Genomic DNA, 22,838 nt, shown 5'->3' with positions numbered 1-22,838 from the left:
TACAAATACTTTTTTAAATGTTAATAAGGATTTTTCTTTGACCATTTACTGTTTTCGTGCTGAAATCCCAGAAGCTCTTCAAACGCATGCGTTTTATTCACAAATAGTTATTCCATTCGCTAGCTGATATTCCCCAGTAATAAATACCCTGTTCCATGGCCATTCAGCGTGAAACTGTCATTCGAGGAATTCATGCGGATTACATGGCACAGTATGTTGATGGCATCCAAATTTTCAGTCAAATTAGCTGGCGAGTGCCGGCAAGGAATGCGGTCAAATGCGTTTGTGTGCGCCGCCGAGTGTTTTGTCAAATGAAAATGTGTATGTAAAGGCAAAAATCTGAGGTCTGTGGCGCCGTGAAGCCTGTTTAAAACTGAATTCGCAGGATCCCATGCTGTTCTCGAATCAATATCAGAACAAAGCCTGCTTCTGTTCCTGTTCCTGTTCCTGTGGCTCTGGTGGTGGTCGGTCGCACCAAGGGCAACAAATGTTTCTAATGCCTGCCATTAGGCAGAATCTATCAGGCCAAATTACATGCCCATGTCCTGGATGGTAGGCTGTACGGCTTTGGGAACTCAGCCCCGTTCCACGTATAGCAAATCCAAAATCCGGCCAACAACAGCTTGGCACTGCGGTTGCTTAGGCAACCAGAAATTTGCATAAGCAGCGCACATCAATTTGGACTCAAGTGAGCGTATAAATATTTTTATGGCAACGCAGAGTAGCAAAATGCTCAACTTTGGGGTCCAATTGCATTTGGCCGGACTACGAAATCCGGCCTGCGGTCAAAGGGCATCCACCTTGTAGCATTATTGTAATTATTTTGGATTCGAACGCAGATGTGCATGCAAATAAGCTGGGATTTGCGGTGCAATTTAATAGAATTATAGCTGCACTTCTGCGTTTCGCAGCTGCCCATCCAGAAGTAGTTAATTAATGAGCTCGCCCCAAAATACACCTACATTCCGCTTTCAAAGTTGCGTGTGTTTACGGGGTTTCATGGATTAAAAAATTACATAATTGTTAATGAAACGATTTTTAATAGGAAAGATTTTCGGGGAAAAAGAAAACTGATCTGATGGGTTTACTTTAATTAAGTACTTAAATAACAGAATAAAGGATAAGCACACTTAGGCAATTGAAATCGTAAGATTACAACCGTCTTATGTAAAAGAGATCTTTTTGAGCCCTACAACAATATATCCAAAGCTCCTTGATGAATTCTGAATGCCATTGCCTAGCTGCGTAAGCAAATACGTACTTTTAAATACTTTCTGAATAACTCGGGCGTGAGCTCTATTTGTTTTCTCCCACGTGAATTGAGCTGAAAGTAATTAGAAAAGGGAGAATGCCCTGTGTTATTGCAACACATCAGCAGGACAACAAATGTAAATGTTTTGCGTAGGTGCCGCACATACTTACTTGCATACCCTGTACGCCAGCACAAGGACACCCACGTCCTTTCGAACCATCCTACTCCTTTTTGCCAGGAGCAATCTGTTCGGTGCGCATAAGCTGCGTTCTTGGGCTGTCCATGGCTCTTCTATGGCCGCTCCCTTTCCTTGTTTTAAGCCTTTTCGATTTATATGCTGACCCAGTTTTCAACGCCTGCCATCCTGCCATCCTGCCGTCCTTCGATCCTGCCGTCCTGGCCGAAGCTGTCTATAATCCAGCGATTACATGTGACACACGCATACGTTGCAGCTTATTTTTCATTTCTTCGAATGTCGCCGAAGGATGCAGCCAGCTGTTTGGGTTCCCTTGTAGTTTGCATAAATAATTGAGCAGCAGTGCCTTTAACACTGCTAAGCCCCCGAATGAAAACGCCACGTATGGGTTAATTTTTAAATAAAAAATTTTAATCGTATCGCACTCCGTTTTGTTATTCATTTGGTTTTTCTTTGGTTTTTCTTTTTTGTTTTTCGCCCATGTCATTTGTTGTTTTACAATACTGTGGCGACAATCATGGCGCAAAAGACAAACAACAAACTCAGTGTTTTCGCTCTTTTTCCGGCCGTGTTGTTTGGCTTTTGTCATCGTGGCTATTTGTTTATTATTGTAATGCTCTGCTATGTTTCTTTATGATGTCATATTTTTATAATGCTCTCACTAGTTTGCCATTTAGTTGTAGGTGTCAACAGTTAAAAGTAGTTCGTTTTACACAGTTCGATTGCTTTATTACAACTATTTAACTATGTCGTTAGTCCACACATAGCACGTAAATTACTTGACTATTGCATAATTCTAGAGCTCACTAATTAACTTTAATATACAGGAATTACTTAGCTGATGGCCTACGAATTTATATATATATATATATGTGTATGTATGCATGTCGATTTATTTACTGCGCTTTAAAGTTTAATGGCAAATGCTTGTGGGCTTATGGCATTAGCATTCCGTTGATTTGGAATTTCAAATTGGCTGGCATATGTGCGTACTCACACTTAAGCTCAAGTACGCATATTCAAGTTTTGTGGGGCGACTGCTTATAGTTTTGATTGGTTGCATTATCAATTTGGTGATTAGCTGTAGTCGGAAACAAAAGTAAGTCGAACCTGGCACTTCAAATGCAAATGATTCGAGGCAAGAGTAAATTAATATAATTTGCAAGGTTTCCAGTTGCTTAAACGTGCTAGAAAACAATCGGCAGAGAGTTGGATATCCAATGTTTGATTTGAAAATGTGTGGTGGGAACTAACATTATCGTTTATGGCACAATTTGCCAAAAGCTTATGACTAACATTATTTTTACAGCTTAACGAAAATTTAATAAAATTAGCTTTGCCACGGCAAACCAAATGGCGTTGCATAAATCGGAATTATGCTTCATTATAATTGTGTTCAAACATAAGATGGGGAAAATCACATCACATTTTAATTGGCCGAGCATTTTCAATGAATTTGAATGGGTAATCGTTCGATTTCAGCGGGAATGTTAGTTAATTTGCGGGTCTGCGAAAAGGAATTGTTGTTTTATAATTATAACAACTATGTGCTATAATATTTGCTGTATGTCAACAGAAGTGTGTAAGGTGAAATCACAACTATTCCAATTTTTTACATTTGAATTATTAATTAAATCAATTTATTGGGCGGAGCAGGATTACTTTTTAATTATTTTTGTATTTACTGTACACTTTTGCCATTTGTTGTAATTAAAGTTGCGCCATTGGTGGTCAATTAACACGACAACATAGTTTTTAATTAAGATTGCGAAACTAATGGCAAGCCATTACTAAACTAATGGCTTAAACTGGATGTGACATACAAATAAAGCCATTATGTTGAGAGATCGGCAAATTTAAGGAAATTGTTAGATAAATATGGCGTAACATTTATTAGTCATTTGGAAATGTGGCAGCATGGTTTACCGTCAATTATAAAAACGTGTCATTAATATCACTGCCATGAAATATTAAATAAATTGTATTTGAGTGTCTGAATTAAACAGAAAATCAAATTTACATTTTGCTTGGTGGAAAATTGCGCAGTGCAAATATTTGCATGATATGGCAATCAATTTAAATGTTTTATGACTCACTGCTGCTCTCATTTTGTTGCTATTTGGCTTGTCTACGTTTTTATCTAATTATTTAATATTCGATTCCGGCACTGGCACTGTACACTGCACTTTATTTGATTATTCAATAATTTATTAAAAGACTCAGTGCCACTGGCCATAGAGATTACTCATTTCTTTTCTGTTTGTGATACACATTTTTTGGTTTGGGCCAAACGCTCGGTTATGCCGTAATTATATTTAAGTTTGTTATTTACACACATCGTATAGTACATTTTGATTTTGTTTAAGTATACACATTAAGTTGTAATCAATAAGCTTACATAAAACATTATTTAAATAAATACATTGCTTTACAACGGCTGGGCCAGTAGAGACATTTAAATTAGCAATATGTAATGAGGATTCTGTAGTTCCTTTGCATATATAAAATTAAGAAGGTAACATAAAGATTGAATAGATCGGGTGCAATAGTGTTGATTTATTCAAAAAAAAATATTGTAAATGATTGAAGTAAAGAAACAAATTGGGTTTTTTGCCAAATAAAAAGTTATATTTCTTATCAAAAGAATTTGTTAAATTCACCCTCTACTGCGCCGTTATTCGTCAATGTGGTTTTTGAGTACAAGTTTAGAACTGGCATACTAAAGGGTGAGTAGCAAGCACTCAAACGATCATTCACACACTCATAGCTGCTTCTCCTGCAAACACTCACTCGCACACATTTCATGTGGCTCTTTAAATTACTCTATTTAGTTGGGGCTGGCGGGGCCTTCATTCGATCATCTGTGGCAGGACCTTTTGGCCAGGACATGACCGGCGGTCTGGCGACAGCTTCTGACCGCAGGACAACGCTTCCTCGCTTCTGTAGTCGTTGCTGTTGCTGCTGCTGATGATGCTCTTGCGGCTGCCACACTTTCACTGGATGCACTTTCTCCCGTTGCAGTTGCTGCTGCTGCTGCTGCTGCAGCCGCTGGCAATGGTAATTGCGATGGTGATGGTAATGGCGATGTTAATGACGATGGCACTGCGGAGCTGCACTGTTGACTACTGTAGCACAGGACAAGGCCCAGCAGCAGGACGATGGTCAGCCAATTGTACTGACAACCGGATGAGCCAGTTTGCATTGCCTCCGGATGTTCACCTGAAATTATGGCCCGAACTAATTTCAACTTTATTGCATTGTCTTGAGCTTACATGTTAAGGCGGTAAATAAAAGCAAGTGAATGTGCGGACATGTACATGGACATGGACATTCAAGTACGAGCTGAATGTATATCCTTGCGACTCCTTGAGTCAGCGTGCCGTAACAGAATTGACCGTCTTTATTTGTTGCGCTCTGTTTGGCCTCGCATAAGTGTATGTTGTCTGTTTGTCAGTTTGTTTGCTTGTGTGTGTTGCCTAAATATTTAATTAATGCTGCAGTGTTTGGTTTTGGGCCAACGGAGCCGAGGGAAATAACCAGACATTTGTGATTTCTGCCTGGACAAACTCGGTGTCAGTCGAAGCGTATGAAATATTTAATCATCAAACTGTTGACCGTCGAGTAATTAGCAAAATTTCACACAAGCATTGTGCCACGCCAATGCCATTAATATAATGATTTAGTCAGATGATTTATCTCCTGGGAGCAGGACTCTTACTTTCCCCCTGAGCAGCAGGCAGCACAATGTAACCGTTTAATTGCCAAAATGAAGTGGGCCTGTTAACACATCACATACTTCAATCCGACAGTGTTTGCACGCGATGCCGGCAAAGGAGTACCTACGTAAATAACACAAAACACCTTTAAGGACTCGTATCAATTACACATGTTCAGCTGGCCGAGTGTGTTGTCCTGGCAATTGATTGAGCTGAGTTTTTCCAGCCATTAAGCTTGCCACTCGACGCAGTGTAGACTGTGCGCTGTGAACAATGTGCAAACAAACAGTGCCACGATGTAATACACGGCGTATGCGTGATGAGCGAGAAGGGGTTGTGCTGTCATACACGGCGTATGCGTGATGGGCTATGCTCCCATCAATTTGCTTGTAAACAGATTGCGAAGGTCGTCGAGGGTTCCTCCAAATCGCAGTCGGCTGCTGCACAACAAGATGGCCAATAAATTTGGATGATGCCTGTTTGGGGGACGACCCCGCATACACACATATCACGCATACGCAATGTGGCCTGGCGTGCGGAGACTGCGGCACAGGACAATGTATGTATTTGTTGACAGGACAGGAATTATTAATAACGTACGTGGCTCACATAATTCATCATCAGAGCCCGACGAAGATCCCGACAACCTTTCTCCAAACGCTGCATAACTAAAATATCCTCGGGCTTTTTCTGGGAGAGGCTGGGAAAACACAAGTCACGAGGCAGCTTAGGCAAACGAAGGCGAATAAAGTGCACTGAAATGGAAGGAGCTGCTAGCTAGTCATAAAAACAAAAACGAGCGGAAAAACCGAACCGAACTAAAATGCTGGCTGATATATGCAAAATTAGCGCTGATGGATTTTCAGGAAGGAAACCGGTCATGGAAGGATGCAGCTAAGCAACTACCAAGTTCCAACTTCTACACAGAATTCCCGCCCAAGGACGAAGTGCGCAGGACGCAGGACGTAGGACACACCAAGAGCTGAGCTGCATGCACGTAGTTTCGAGTGTTTTTACGAGCAGCTTTGCATACTTTGGCAGTATTTTTACATTTTCTTAAACGCGCTTTGTTTGTGCAGTTTATGCCGGATAGCGGCTGACAGCCACTTGCTTTCCGCACTTGGCAAGTGGCGCGGCCTCTAAGAAGCGACATAAAGCTGCGATTTGGTTTTGCTAAGCGCCATTCAATTACGCCCACAATTGCCTTCCCAAGGTCCTTAACTTTTCACTTGGTGCGGCTTCGTTCCGCCAGCCGTCTTCTGGAAATTACACAGTTCATTAGCGCGATTGTTTCAGGCCCAATTGCGCCTGTTAATATTAAATAATTTTTAATATCAAGTGCAAACAAGTGTATTTGTATTTTACATGGCCCCTGAAAATTCATTAGAAAACTGCCAGCAAGGCAGGAAATTCAATTAAGGCTAAATGTTTGAACGGAACGGAAAGTTTTTCATGATATTTGGTTTCAATTGATTTCATTACGTAAACATAATACTTCTTGTTACAATAATTTAATGCATGAGGTGACAGTATCTTCAAATATTTGGCAACTATTCATTTACAATACAGTTTCGTACGAAAACAATGGCCTTTGATAGGGTCAACTTATACAAACTGAGCTCTAATTAAATTCTGACGCATTACATGTCGTTTAGTGATGGCCTTGTTGAAGTTATGCAAATAATTTTGGTAAAAGAGAACTTCATTTTGTTGGTAGCATATTTGTGAAAACTTAAACTGAAATGCGAGAGCTATTAAAAGCCCTTCTATCTCTCTATTTGTGCACGCATTTGTTGCCTGTTGGCCAACTGAAATATTTATTCTGTTTCCAGGGAAATGATGGGGCTCCAGTTTCACCAAATATACTACGGACGATGCACTGCTGTCGACCAATAGTCGGAAATGGCTTAAATGGCCTTTGTTCGAAGCTGAACTGAAACAGAAACCGAAACCGAAACTGAAACGGAGTCGAAGAGCTTGGTCTATTGTTTCACTTTGCGTGCTTTTCAATTATGCATTAAGCTATCGTGGGATGTAAAAACGCTTTGCTCCCGCGACTTGACACTGTGCACATCCGGTTTGGGCATGATAAGCATTTCACGGACTTTATCGCCTGGCGGGCATGGGCACGGGCACGCCAGGAGCAGAAAGGAGTACGGAAAAGGACGAGAAAGGACGAATACGGAGCTGCCCGCTGGGGTGGCGTTGCATTCCGCGGAGTCGTGCGCTTCGTTTTTTCCACTTTGCTGCAAGTTTATAAATAAAATGTGCATATGTGACACTCGAGCACGCAACGGCGTTGGCAAGGAGTTCGCCAAAAGGGGCGGCATCAGGAACTGGGCGTGGCACCGAATACCAGAGCGCGAACAAAAACCGGAAGCCATGCATCGACTGCCCCCTCACCGCACCGCTCCCAGCGATGGGGAAAACTCCCAGCGAAAACTCGGCTCTATTATTGTTTTTGCCACACGTTGCGGCTGGCTAAAAGTTGCGCTTGTTTTTCATCCTGCGTTGACATTTACGTCGCTGTCATTAATTTTAAGCTGCACGCTTTTTGGGCGGCAGCCTCGAGTTCAAATTACGATTTATCCGGCGACAAAAAAAACTAAAACTCACGAAAAACTAAGAAACTCCCACTCGCATTTGCATTCACAATTTTGGAATTTACCTAAGCTCCGCCGGGAAAATTGTTTGCAAAATCGAGCACAAACTTTTCAGCGCTTCTGTGACTTTTGTGCATTGCGAGTATACGAATAAAGGTTTTTACGGGTGTGACATACATTACATTTGTTGCCAGCTCGTATTTTATGCGGATTAAAGGGGAGTCCAAAGGTGTGAGTTGCCACTAATACACAGAGCTCGAGGTTAGCCATAATTAATTGTGGTTCATTTCAGTAACTTACTCAAAAGCAATGAATTTGTCACCTTAAAAATATGCTTTTTAATAAATCCGTGGTGGTTATAGCTCTTGCTGTGGAAAAATCGTAGTATTTGTTCAGTGACACAAAATTTGAAGGCCCATTTCTCTGTCTTCTATCGACGTTTATTCAGCAAGCCATAAAGTCTGCTGCCTATCAACATTTCTGGCTGAAAAGTATGCTGAAACTATAAGAAAATCTCGAGCTTATTGCAGGTACAAAATATCTTGGTGCTACTGCAAAAGTTTCCAAAAAATTCCCTTAATTCTGTTTTAATCAGTTAAAATGCCTGTCTAAGCCGTATAATGGAGACTGAGTCTCAGTGTCTCAGCGTTTCTCATTGAAAATGTAATTTAAAAGTTTTTCATTTTCATTTTATTGTATACACGCACACAGTCGTATATACTTATGGCCAAATTTTGTTGTTTTTATTTCTTTGTAGATTTCGTTTTGATTTTATTTGGCACAAAACTATTTGAAAAGTTTTGAATTTAATGCGCAAATACGTATTATGTGCCCTTCGTCTTGCCCCCTCGTGCAGCTATATATACGTGGCTATAGTATATATAGTATATATATCAGTTGGACATTTTGCTGGATGTCTGACTGTAATACATTCTAACAATATTGTCGTTTGTCGCAGCATCTCGTTTCGTTTCGTTTAGTTGAGTTTTCGTTGGAAAGTTTGTGCACTGCCTGGCTGAAATAATAATTGAATGTCACTTGAACGACAAGTTGGGCTCGAATCGAGCGGCGAGTGAAAGAGTTGGGATCTGAAGGCGAATCCGGCGAGAAAACTACCAAACAATTTTGTCAAAGTGACAAAATGCCGAACGGCGGCGGCAGCTAGCCAAAAAACTTGTTTTCACAGGCTTAGCCAAAAGTCTCTGGCTGTATGTGACTCAGTCGCTCTGCCCAGGGAGCAAAATATATATGTACTTGTATTTTATCAGCGGTTTTGCTGGCTGACGACTTTGTGGAGAAATCCAGGGAATAGTTTTTGGAATGGAGGCCGGGGCGAAGGGTGTTCCAATTGAATTTTGAGCAGCTCAAGGGGAATTTTTAATTGAGCGCAGGCAAATCTTTTGCCCCCAAGCAGACCGCACACATAGTTTCGTCAGTTTCAGCCAAAATCCAAAGGCCAAAGGCAGATATCCAAGCCAAGCCAAGCCAAGCCAAACCCAAAGCCAAAGCCAAAAGCTGTAACCACATTTTAAGTCCCCGAAAGCGACTCATATAAATCACGAATGAATTAAGTGCGGCCTGACCTGTTACCACTGCTTTTCCTTGGATTTCCCGTGCTCTTTGTATCTTTTTGTGCTCGCCTCGCCTTTTTCTTGCTTTTTTTCTCCTTGCCATTCGTTTTACTTTGATAAACTTGAGACGTGCGTCCTTGCTGCTCATATGTGTGAGTGTGTGTGAGTATGGGTGTGTGTGCAAGTGTGTGTGACTCTGACTTGCTGTTTGCGTAAGTCAGGACCCACAACAAGGGATCCTGGAGAGCAGGCTGCCCTTTGCCGTTCGTCATTTGAGTCATTGCGGTCAAGGCAAATGCCCCCACTGTCTTTGGTTTAATGTTTTAATGCTTTATTTGCACGTGCTGACGTTTATCTCAACCGGCACTCCCCCTACACACAAACGGCTCACAAGATTATCGGGCCAAAAAAGTTCAGCCAGGCCAAGAGGCGAATTGGCAATGGAGCCCCATCTCGCAGTTCGCAGCTCTCTAGACCAAAAGAAGATTACCCAGCAAATTGTCCTACTAATGTGACGCCCCCTCAAAGAGAAATGGAGGTGCAAATCTAAAAGATTAAAAGTGTGTTTTGTTCAAAGAAAATGGGAAAAAGTATGTGCCTAACTATTTAAGCAGCGTTTTTTTGATTTTAGTTAAAAGCTATCAATTTAAGAAATATATGTACATTTCAGAACTGCATATTATTTAATTTTCTGTGTAATTTTTTAAATACGTAATACGTTTTTAATGCGTGAATCTCAATTGAAGCTGTTTCATTAAATACATTATAATATGAATGGAAGATATTGCAATTGTTTTGAGTTCGCTGGCCGAGTAGAATATGCAAATAGGCAAAAGTTTTCCTTGGAGTAGTTTATTGGTATCCTTTTGGAAATCCACACATTTGCTGGCCCACGCAATTTAGGAGTAGCAAATGTTTGCTGATTTGTTGAAACGTTGATGCACATTAGGCCACGTTCGCAGCGAGTTCCATGGGTGGCTGGGTGAGTGTCCTTGGAAACGCCTTAGCCTTTCGACTGGCCTTGGTTTTTTTCGGGTTGGGTGGGGGTGGTGGAAATGGGTGCGAAAGTTAGTCCATGCCAGTTACACTGTAAGCCAGTGTGTCTGTATGTGTTGACCTATCAGTTTACGTGCCATTTAGCACTCAATTAAATTCGTACAGCGCAAACACACAGGAAATACCCGAGCAGCCCCCGAACCAGGAACATTTAAGAAAATGTGCGCTCATCAGCAGGCTCGAGAAAGAAAGGATCAAGGACGAAACGGGAGGAGAAAGGGTTTTCCCCGACTGTCCAATCATTGGCTGGCTGCCTTTCAGCCTCAGCTATTAATCAAGGATGGCACTGAGCATTTGTTGAAAGCAATTTATTTCGTTATCAAATGGATTTGCCCGAAAGGACTGCTAAAAATTATGCAGGCCAAGCGAAATGGGAAACTTTTGAATTGCATTTGAGTACTGGGACTTCGAGCTGTCCAGTGTCCACATGAGTGAGTGTTTGTTTGCTCTAATTGAATGTGTGAAGAGCTCTGGAGAACATTATTCATATTTATCGATTGGCCAAATATTTTATTATTTAAATTGAGATCGTCAGGGCTCACTTGAAGACGACATCCTGCTAAGTGCAGATAGCACTTGCTTCCAAATGTATCTGCCAGGCATTTATCGAAACACTGCCAGGCATGCCACACTCACACGCGTCACAAATAACGTATACGCAGTGTTGGCCTATTGCCCTATTGATTTTTGTCGCTTGATTAAACAACAGTAGTGGAAAGTCTCAAATCTGAGCGCGTTTTGCAGTGGAGTTTCATTATCATGGCCATTACAACAGGCGGCCAGCAATCCAATTACCAGCCCTGTTTTAAGCCGCATCCCAGACTCCTGGTGATTGGCCGCCCGCTTCTCTGCCTGACTGACTGTCTGATTGACTGCCTGACTGCCTGACTGCCTGACTGAGTGACTGAATGATTGGCTGGCTGAGTGCCTAAATGATTGGCAAATTAGCTAAAAGTGCACTTAGCATTAGGTCTCAGCTGCTGCGGGGAGGGGCGATGGGAGCGGTAAGATTAGTTATTCGAGTCATTAACGGATTGAAGCAGCTTATTTAGACGGTCCCTCATAAATGGCACAAATTTGAGTCTTTTTGCGCTATAAGCTTTACAAAACCCCCCAAAAAACCCGCAAAGCTATTTCATCTACCACTTCAATAACTAAAATGCGTGTCTTTAAATCGATATTTTCAATTTAAATCAATTAAAAACAACAAACTGTTAGTCAACAGACATTTCACACTCTGAATTTATTTTTCTGTTTACAAATGAATATCAATATATTTATTCTGTTCTCCTGAGCACTAATTTAAAGCAAAGAATGCCATTTTTGTGCAAACAAGAAAATAGTAGCGATATATAACCGCATTAAAAATTCGAGTGTTGAACCAAGGGGATTGGTTAGAGGAAATCAACAAACTCACTTTTGCTGGGAATGCAATTTAAAACCATTATTATTCAAGGTCTTCTGCTACTGCTAACCAAAACCTGCATGCCAGCCTTTCATTATCGGACTTTTTATAGTAATTTAAAATTCAAGCCTCGGGCCGAAAACCCCAGCCACTGCCCACTTGAATTTTAGTTAAAGTTTATCCTGTCAATGTGCGCACCATTGCAACCTGAAACGGTGACAATTTTGGAGCCAAGAACTTTTTCATTCGCCGTAACAATATGTTGTGGGCGAATCCTCCACTATCACTCTCTCCCTCTCTCCCACTCTCTCTCTCTCTTTCTCTTTTCGAATTCTGTTGAAACTTTGCGAACAAAACTTGCCACTGGATATATCCTGCCCGATGCAGCATTTACCTGTGTGCGTGCCGCCTCAAGTGCTCCATAAGTAGACCCGTTGAATCCTGTATCTATTCGCCATATCCCATTTCCCATTTCTCTGCCTCCACCCCACGCCCCCCAGCCGTGCCACGCCCCTGTGCGTTTAGTTACAGAATTTTGTGGTAAGTAAAACATTGCAGCCCGGAGTCACATGACACACGCACACGAGTGCAGATGGGAAAACCAGGCAACTAACCCGCACAAGTTGCATTCTGGGTCATCTTTGGACAGGCCTCCGGGGAGGAGCATGGTGCTCTGAGTGCACTGAGCGAAATTCCCAGCTTTCCCCTTGCCTATTGCTTGGCGTGATTAAATTAATAAATTAAATTAAAATCATTAATTCAATTAATTTAACTTGATTTTAATCAGATTTTTAGAGACTTCATACTTTCTTTAATATTTTCTAAGCTAAATATGCATTAAGCCACACCCCAAATAGCTTTGTTTTCTGGCTGCACTTTTGCGACAGCAATATTTAATTGAAGATTTAATTTAATCCCCTTATTTTGTGCAGTGCAGTCCTTCACTGCCAACGCAGCGTAAAAGTGCCGTATACGGATGCACGTCCTCTCATATAGTAAAGTATAGTATAGTGTTTGCTAGAAGCTCGCTGTGGTGCACCTCAAATATTATTACCAGCATTCTTACCGATATTGCCGTGTACAGGAGTACAGGACACTCCGCCCAGGAGGGTCTGCTGCCACTTGCATGCCAACTGGACATGTATTAAGGCCAACTTCAACTTGTTATCCTTGGACAAGCCACATCGGAACGAGCGGTTTGGGGCATGCCGATTGAACCATCGAGGAATGGCGCACTGGGAATGCATTCGCGGATCGAACTTTGTTCGAAAAATGTAGTGGTGCATTTTTCGTTGCACAAAATGTTTTTATGAAGCGATAACTTGGGCCAGCAATTTTCTATACACTTAGAAATATGAATGTGTACATGCTCAATTACTACAAATAATAAAATTTATATGAGTAAAATGAGGGATTTTTAGTTGTGTGTAGTTTAATTATGCATTAACTTATTCTAATATTGCTTATTAAGCCCGTTACTCGTAGAATAAAAGGGTATACGTTGAAAAATACGAATCAGGCAGAAAAAACTACTATCTCAGAAACTACAAAGGCTAGAATGTTGCGATTACCGAAGGCTGAAGTTCTAAACTCCATAACTCAGCTTATCTTAATCGCGTTTTGAAGTGACATACCTCTAAATGTTTCTGGCGCAATTCTCTAAAAATCTGCATTCAAATTTAGAAATTTATTTTTTTTTTAAATTTTTGTATTTTTTTGATGTGTTGATGTTGAAGAAATTCAAAAAATTAAAAAATGACCTAAGGCTGAATTTCTAAACTCCATAACTCGACTTATATTAATCGGATTTTGAAGTGGCATACCTCTAAATGTTTCTGAAGCAATTCTCTAAAAATCTGCATTCAAATTTAGAAATTTATTTTTTTTTTAATTTTTTGTAGTTTTTTGATGTGTCGCTGTTGAATAAATTCAAAAAATTCAGAAATGTCCTAAGGCTGAGTTTCTAAACTCCATAACTCGACTTATATTAATCGGATTTTGAAGTGGCATACCTCTAAATGTTTCTGACGCAATTCTCAAAAAATCTGCATTCAAATTTAGAAATTTATTTTTTTTTTAATTTTTTGTATTTTTTTGATGTGTTGATGTTGAAGAAATTCAAAAAATTAAAAAATGACCTAAGGCTGAAGTTCTAAACTCCATAACTCGACTTATATTAATCGGATTTTCAAGTGGCATACCTCTAAATGTTTCTGACGCCATTCTCTAAAAATCTGCATTCAGATTTAGAAATTTATTTTTTTTTTAATTTTTTGTAGTTTTTTGATGTGTTGATGGGGAAGAAACTCAAAAAATTCAGAAATGTCCTAAGGCTGAAGCTCTAAACTCCATAACTCGACTTATATTAATCGGATTTTGAAGTGGCATACCTCTAAATGTTTCTGACGCCATTCTCTAAAAATCTGCATTCAAATTTAGAAATTTATTTTTTTTTTAATTTTTTGTAGTTTTTTGATGTGTTGATGTTCAAGAAATTCAAAAAATTAAAAAACGACCTAAGGCTGAGTTTCTAAACTCCATAACTCGACTTATATTAATCGGATTTTGAAGTGGCATACCTCTAAATGTTTCTGACGCAATTCTCTAAAAATCTGCATTCAAATTTAGAAATTTATTTTTTTTTTAATTTTTTGTAGTTTTTTGATGTGTTGATGTTCAAGAAATTCAAATAATTAAAAAACGACCTAAGGCTGAGTTTCTAAACTCCATAACTCGACTTATATTAATCGGATTTTGAAGTGGCATACCTCTAAATGTTTCTGACGCAATTCTCTAAAAATGTGCATTCAAATTTAGAAATTTATTTTTTTTTTAATTTTTTGTAGTTTTTTGATGTGTTGATGTTCAAGAAATTCAAAAAATTAAAAAATGTCCTAAGGCTGAAGCTCTAAACTACATAACTCGACTTATATTAATCGGATTTTGAAGTGGCATACCTCTAAATGTTTCTGACGCAATTCTCTAAAAATCTGCATTCAAATTAAGAATTTTTTTTTTTTAATATTTTTGTAGTTTTTTGATGTGTTGATGTTCAAGAAATTCAAATAATTAAAAAACGACCTAAGGCTGAGTTTCTAAACTCCATAACTCGACTTATATTAATCGGATTTTGAAGTGGCATACCTCTAAATGTTTCTGACGCAATTCTCTAAAAATGTGCATTCAAATTTAAAAATTTATTTTTTTTTTAATTTTTTGTAGTTTTTTGATGTGTTGATGGGGAAGAAACTCAAAAAATTCAGAAATGTCCTAAGGCTGAAGCTCTAAACTCCATAACTCGACTTATATTAATCGGATTTTGAAGTGGCATACCTCTAAATGTTTCTGACGCCATTCTCTAAAAATCTGCATTCAGATTTAGAAATTTATTTTTTTTTTAATTTTTTGTAGTTTTTTGATGTGTTGATGTTCAAGAAATTCAAAAAATTAAAAAACGACCTAAGGCTGAGTTTCTAAGCTCCATAACTCGACTTATATTAATCGGATTTTGAAGTGGCATACCTCTAAATGTTTCTGACGCAATTCTCTAATAATCTGCATTCAAATTTAGAAATTTATTTTTTTTTTAATTTTTTGTAGTTTTTTGATGTGTTGATGTTCAAGAAATTCAAAAAATTAAAAAATGTCCTAAGGCTGAAGCTCTAAACTACATAACTCGACTTATATTAATCGGATTTTGAAGTGGCATACCTCTAAATGTTTCTGACGCAATTCTCTAAAAATCTGCATTCAAATTAAGAATTTTTTTTTTTTAATATTTTTGTAATTTTTTGATGTATCTGATAGACGGGGAATTCGACTATAGCATACTATCTTGTTTTTTGAATAACTTTTTGGGGTATAAGCAGTTTGTAATTTACTTTAAGTTTTGTTGTGTCTATTTGATGCACACAAGCTTGCCACTTAACTCAGAAAAGGAGAGAAAGCGCAAATGGTCGATGATTTTAAAGAGTTTAAAGAAACCGCCGTCGAGGCAGTAACTTTAATGCAATTTCAGGTAAACGAGACCAAATTGATTGCAGAAAGTTGTGCGGTTGAGGCGGCGAAATGACGACATTTTTGCAGCTGCGGCGGGGCAAGAAATGCGAAGTGAGTGCAGCACATAATGAAATATTACGAATATGCATTGCAAAATGTGGGAATACAATTACCAGTGCATGTGTATGGGTGCCGTGTGCCTGTGTATGTGTATGTGAACTGCCTGCTGGAAACAAGGAAACGTGGGCATTTTTATTTAATTTTGTTGCAGCCGCATTTGTTGTTGTTCTGTGAAGCGCCTCTTACAACTTTGAGCAGTACACGCAGTGGAGCGCTTAATTTGCAACATTTCTTTGTCACAAGAACACAGAAACAGCGAGCAACAAATGCAGCAAATGCAACAACAAAAGTGGCAACACATTCCACGCCTTTAAGGCGGCAGCCAGGACAACTTGCACATTGTAAATAAGATGTAATAATTTAAAAACGCAGGAACCAAACAAAAAACCATCACAAGGGCTGTTTTTTTTTTAATGCGCGAGTGTTGCTCTCCAGACTGTTGGCAAAAACAGGATAGCTGAAACAAAAGCCAAGGATAAGCTGCGCACCGATGCGGCAAATACCCTTGCAAAAATGTCGAGAGCTTTAGCAGAGATTGCTTTAATGTTGTCCTTTCTGGCTAACCAAATTCTTTCTTACATGAGCTACAGAAACAATTTTGTAGAATACTTTGATCGGGTACTTACTTATAAATTCAAAAGCACCAACTCTCATTCCGCCCAAGTTTTAAAATTTCCCCAATAGAAGTCAGATGTAATTAGAATATATTAAACGTAATAATACAGCGGCCCACAGTTGATTCAATGAGAAAGTATAGAATTCACAACTTATATAAATGTTGAGCGAGGTAAACTTTAGTTTGCTTACAACGAGCGCATCTGCTAGTGATTTTCCGCATTATACTTTCGTGAGAGTATAGAAAATAAAACCCTTTTAAGCCATGTCGGTGTCGTCATCAGTGGCACACACACCCAGACACACGCACACACAGCCACACACACACAATGCATGTTGCAATTGACAGCGAAATGGCAGGCAAAAGGCACAGCTGCTTGCACCGCACACTCACACACACTCATACACACTTGCACATATGCAGCGGAATAGCGAGGCAACTGGGAAAAGGCAGCTCGCTCCTTAACCCCACAATGCCCCAGCAATCCCCCAATCTGGGATGAAAAAGGAGCAGCTGCTCCTCGTGGCCAAAAAACCGTTTCGTAATTAAGTGCTGCTGGCAAAGTGTGGCTCGTATGTGGGTATACGTGTGTGTGTGTGTGTGTGTGTGTGTGTGGGTGCGTGTGCACTTGGCTATTGGTTGTGGGTAATGAGAGGCCACCAGAAGGGGGCGTGGTCCCAGCTCCACTGGCTGCCTTGTGCCACCCAGGCGTCTACAAGCAGAGATCCCTGCTTAGCCATTTGTTTGCTTATTTAAGTTTGAGTCAGCAATATTTTTTTCAACTTTAAATTGGAAATTCCTTGAGCACATACACGAGTGCGAATCTGCGAGTTCGAGCACTTGCTTTCGCTTCATTATCAACGAACGCGCTTAATCATGGAACTTTGGCTTGGCCAAGCTGAAAACAGTACGAGTGTGTCTGGACCTTCTGAAATTGAAAGCCCGAACAAATTGGAAATGCAACTTTGAATGGGTTAAGCCCGGGCAGGATGCCCAGCAGGCTCAAAGTGAATGCTGCGGTGACATTTCGATATCCAGTGACACAGGAATAGCTGCAGAACTTGGTTATCCCCGGGAAAAGTTAGTCCCAAATAACCAGGCACAGGATGGGCAAACAATTGGAACAAGGCCAAGAAGGATACTAACAATCGATCCCACCTTAACGAAGCTATAAAACAATGCTGGACTTCAATTCTTTACTACAAATGTGAAATCTAAGGTACTAGGTACTATAATAACTGAACTAAAGCCTAAATCGAAAAATCATTCGTAGCTCAATTAGTACCAAAATGTGAGTTGCAGTTTAGCCAAGTTCGGTAGATAGTAAGCCACGTTCCTCGGCCAGTCCACACATATATAATTAAGCATACACCCTGGCGGATGTGAGTGTGTGTATGTCCCATTAGTTGAAAAGTAAGCACCGCCCGTTGAAGCTCACACAAAAACATTTGAACAAACGAGGAAAAAGTGTGCATAGCTTTTTTAGTTAACGCCAAGCGTTTATTTTCAATTTGCTAGCGAATTATTCCCACACCCCCACTCATTTTTTTCCAACACACCCACACACACATGGCCTCGCCCTTAGCCATTGTTTAAGCCGGCTGCTATATTTTAAGGTTATTTCGCAGACCTTAGTCCGTCGACTTTCCATACCCATTCTGGTCTCCTAGTATTTTGCCAGCATTTCTTGCTGCTTTCTGGTTGTTCTTATTCCGCTGGCGGCGTTAAGCAGCTTACCAAAGCGCTGCCAACCGACATAAATTAAAATGGCCAACGCTGCTTTTCCGTTTGTTTCCCGTTCTTTCGCTGCATCCGGTCACTCACACACTTGCACACACACACCACTTTACTGCCACTCGTTTTGTTCATTTGCGTGGCAAACAAATCGCTCGAGCGGCAACAAATTGAGTTTCTTTATGATGTCCCATTTGCCGTGTGCAGGTGTGCGGATCACTCGGCCCTTTTGCACACCCGCGGGCATTTGAATGGCAATCGGATCTGAAAGCGAGTGTTGAGAAAAATAGCTGTGCATTAAACTAAGTTTAATTTGTAGAGCCAGATTGATTTTAATCCATAGCATATCATTTTAGACATTCATTCGCCTGGCAGTTTGTATTAAATCCATGCCTTCGATGAACATAAGCTCTTTTAAATTTAAAAATAATAAAAAATTGAAACACTAAACCCTTGGAAAACACCAACTTTTTAATGTAATTAATTAAAGCAATATTTTTGTAAATGCCTTGCATTATTATTTTTCAAATTTGTTTGTGCTACTAATATGTTAACCCTAGGAGTATTTTCATGTGTGGATTGGAGCAAATGTCTGTTTGGGCGTGGGATTTTGGGACAGTTTGCAAGATGATTTTTCACTGCGCCCTTTTTGGCTTTTCTCGGCCCAACCTGGCTGTGCCATCTGCTTGGCCACCGGCGAATAATTTCTTATATCAATCACAATTAATTATGCAAGCTAGACGCGCGTGTGTGCGAGTGTGTGTGCTGGGTTGCCTTTAAATAATATACGCCCGACATTTTTCCTTATTAGATTATTCATGCAAAGGTGCGCCAAAGCCCGGAAAACGCGACAGCATCAGCGATAGGGTTTCCTCGCCTCCGGGAATCGAAAGTGTAATTTCACGGTGGCAAAAGCTGATGGCTTCTACTGCATGCATAAAACTACCTCTTCCTGTGCTTGATACCATTCGGTGTTGGCTACAGGGGTTTTCCAGCCACACTTTATGCGCAAATCGCTGCTCAAACAGCCAAGTAATTGTGGCCAAGGCGACTGGAAAGGAATTTCCATTACGTTGGGGGAAATGTGTAAATGAATATGATATCTCACGAAATGGACTGCTAGATACCGTCGAATGAGCTCAAGTCGATATCGTTAGATGTAATAAAATGGCTGAATAATTAAAGTAACTTTCTACGATCATCCTAAACTTGCGCCATTAATATTTTGCTTTAACAAATAGGCTGGCAACTATTAATCGTATTACTGCGACCCACTTGGCCATAAAATGGTATCAATTCGAATTCAAAATACTAGTTTAGTTTAGTGAAATCGAAATACATATATTAAGTACTTCAGAGTTCACCTGCTGTCAAACCCGCACCTTCGTAAACTACACTCCTGATACCCATTGGATGTGCTGGCAAAAAGAATAAGGACGAGACGCAATAGTGGGGGGAGCAGGGGGCGCGTAATGAAGTGAAAATTGTCCTTAAGCATCAATTTGCAACGGCGACAAGGACCACAGGGATGTCGATGAGACACGGAGATCCTTTCGCTACTTGCTGCGGTTTGCGGTGTGCCCTGATAATTTGATGCCTGCCGATGCGCGATAAATATAATTTGTTGCACGTCATGTGTATTAACTTTTCGCAGACACTGTCTGTCAGCCGGGCCGAAGGACAACGAAGGCGTGGCTGCACTCGACGACTTTCCATTATGCAGCTACTTACACACACACACAGCCACAGACAGAGCGAAGAGGAGGCGTGGCATGTGTGCTGACCCCGCCCACAAATTGTAATTAAAATTGCATAGCTAAATTGATTATGTATATAATACAGCCATTTCTTTCGGTTATGATGGCCGCCCATGCTTTTGCCAGGCAAAAGGGTCGAGAGTATCTGTAGTTGGCAGTAAGTAATTTCCAGCGGGTCGCCAAAGTTCGCCAAGTGGAAATTTTTAATTAAAAGCAAATGCCTTTGAGTTTGAGCAAATTTCTGTATCATGCCCGAAACGCTTGTGGTGCAAGATTGCGGCAGGGAATCCTATCCTTTTTTGTGCTGGCTTTTTGCGTCGGTATGTTTTATTTTTTTGTTTATTTTTTTTTTTGGGAACAACCTTCAATTAAGCAACTGACCGCCGAAAGTTTGCATTTTCACCTTCACTATTTTGGCGGCGAAAAATACGAGCAGCGGGATTATGGCTTTCAATCTGGGCAAGATTGGGTGCGGCATAAGCATTTGTTTGTGCAACACAATGACGCTCCGCATCCTGCATCGTGCATCCTGCAGCCTGAAATCTGGATCCTGGCACACATCATGCTCATCTCCACGTGGATTCCATATTCGCAGCTGGAAAAACTCGGGTTCAGGCATCTGGCAATTTCTGCAAGCTTCAATTCGGCATTTGGTGTTCGTTTTTTCCACGCCACTTGCGAAAAAACTGCAATGCACTCAAAAAAAAATAACACAAAATAGTGTTCATGCATCAGTGCAGCTCCGAAGGGAGCTACGTCAGTTTTTGTAATAGACAGGTGAGCACTGCCAACGGACAGGTGGGCAGAGGGGAGGCGAAGCAAAGCGGGAACAATTCGAAAAGGGCTCATATGATCTATTCTCCCCTCAGAATCCTGCCGTTAATTATGGGTAACATGGGACAGGACTATAAGCCAATTATATGAAAGCTCATCAAAGTCTGCGGTGTTGAAGGTCGGGCATAAAAGAAGAACAGCTTCGAGATGTAGGCGAAGATATCTAACTATATGTGCCACAAGATAATGATTCACAAAGAGTTAAGAAGCTTACAAGGATAGTTCTTAAATGCTAAAGTCGTTAAAACCCTTGTTCTTTAAAATTCGAAATAAAGTAAAACTTTTTAATTGGAGCTATGTATAAACTGTGAACTTTGACGTTTGCTTTTTGGCAGCCAGGCCCGAACATTGAAAGACCATGATATGAATAACATTCCTGAATTGAAATGTATTCCTTTGTTGCGTCAAAGAGGAAGGAAATTGCACATCTTGGCAATAATGTACTGCTCCAGGAGGAACTGGAAACTCCTATGAATATGATTAATCCAACTTAGAATTGAAGTTTCTTTGCTGTCCAAAGTCATTTCATTCACTCGGTGCACTCTTTCCCCTCAAACCGCATACCAAATAAAACGTGAGAAAGTGAGTTTCAATAACAACCTCGTGCCTGTGCATTCGTAATTAAATTGTGAGCGAAAATTGGCATTTAATTAATAAAGCAAATGCAATTTAGGCGACCCCAAGAACCAGCGAAAGAACAGCAATAAGGGCCAAAAGAGTCCTGTCTGGCAAACAAATTACCATTTACCATTTGGCAGAGACATAATCTGGGAAACAGCATGGTCCTGGCTAAAACACCTACTTCACTAACGGCTTTCGGTTCGTTTAGTATAATCAAAGTGGTCAACAAATGAATGTGTCACCTGTGCAAAAAGTCAAAGCCGCACAGCAGGTCCTTTGGACGCATGTACTATTGAAACCAGTTGGGCAATAAAGCGAAGGGCAAAACCGGCAGTGGCAAAAACATCATCATCATCCCTAAGCAAGTCGGCCAGCAAATTGAGGCGTACAAGCAATACTCGTACAAATAAACACAATTTCGCACGATGAAATTAAAGTTTATGCCGGTTGAATTCGTGCTCTCTGATATTTAGGAACTCAGGATGTTGCACCGAAAAAAAAAGTGTCAAATAAAATTCGGAGAAAACGAAAAAAAACGCGAAAGCCTTAAGTATTTACACAAATATTTTCGTGATACAGTAAAGACTAATTCATACTACAAAAAATTCGATTGAGCTGTGACTTCGATTTTTAAAACAGATCTCACAGGACTGCGTTTGATACTTTGTCGCTGCGCATCCTTGCTCCTCTTAGTACCTAGAAATCTCATTAGAGTCCAGGCAAATATACGTTAGCACCCGATGTGCTGGCTTAACTTTGTTAATGTGCCAGCATGGACGGCAGCGAAAGGGAATTCGCAAAGGGGATCAGCCCATAAATGCACACAGTCATGAACTTCAGGACTCTATTTGGACCTCTGGCCGCCGGACAAGGACTCACTCATAGACGAGGGTCCTGGCGACTGGCATATTGAGCATGGCGCTTAGTGGCCGGCGGAAATGCCCCGGCAAGCGGAAGTCCACCGACTCCTGTCCAGGATTCCCATCTACTCTACTCGACAACCTGCCGCATTATTCAGCTGACCGTCCATGGCGAGGCCATGGCGAGTCCATGGCAATGACATTTACTATACACTCCAGCTCACCCGATGCTCGACTGAATGATTGATGCCTTTTATTCGTTTTCACAATTTGCGCAAAAACTTGATTTTCAAATCACATTCGTTAAAATCCCCAGAGCGTCCCAGGACGACTCCATGGCAGCAGGGAATTGAATGTGATTGGGAAAAGGGAGTCCCCCGAAAGGGAAAATCGACTGGCACGGCAGCGGGAGTGGGGGGAATACGACATTAATGCCAAAGCCAACATTATGCCGGGGCAAGTTGTTGCTGCCTCATGTCATGTGACAAATTTGGAAAT

General features: G+C 40.6%; 1 protein-coding gene across 1 annotated transcript in view; it reads right to left on the bottom strand.

Moving 5' to 3' along the window:
* Positions 1–4,030: 4,030 nt before the first annotated feature.
* The window catches only part of LOC6546099 (junctional adhesion molecule A), a 62,860-nt gene continuing 44,052 nt past the window's right edge, over positions 4,031–22,838 (bottom strand). The window contains exon 6 of the mRNA XM_026977665.1: positions 4,031–4,667. Within this exon, the coding sequence (XP_026833466.1) occupies positions 4,306–4,667 (362 nt within the window). The 3' untranslated portion in view covers positions 4,031–4,305. The remainder of the gene's footprint in view (positions 4,668–22,838) is intronic.

Source organism: Drosophila erecta, unplaced genomic scaffold (genome assembly GCF_003286155.1).
Source record: "Drosophila erecta strain 14021-0224.00,06,07 unplaced genomic scaffold, DereRS2 tig00000021-arrow-pilon, whole genome shotgun sequence".
Taxonomy (NCBI): Eukaryota; Metazoa; Arthropoda; class Insecta; order Diptera; family Drosophilidae; genus Drosophila; species Drosophila erecta.
The sequence above is the reverse complement of the archived record's forward strand: the minus strand, read 5'-3'. Positions and strand labels throughout refer to the sequence as shown.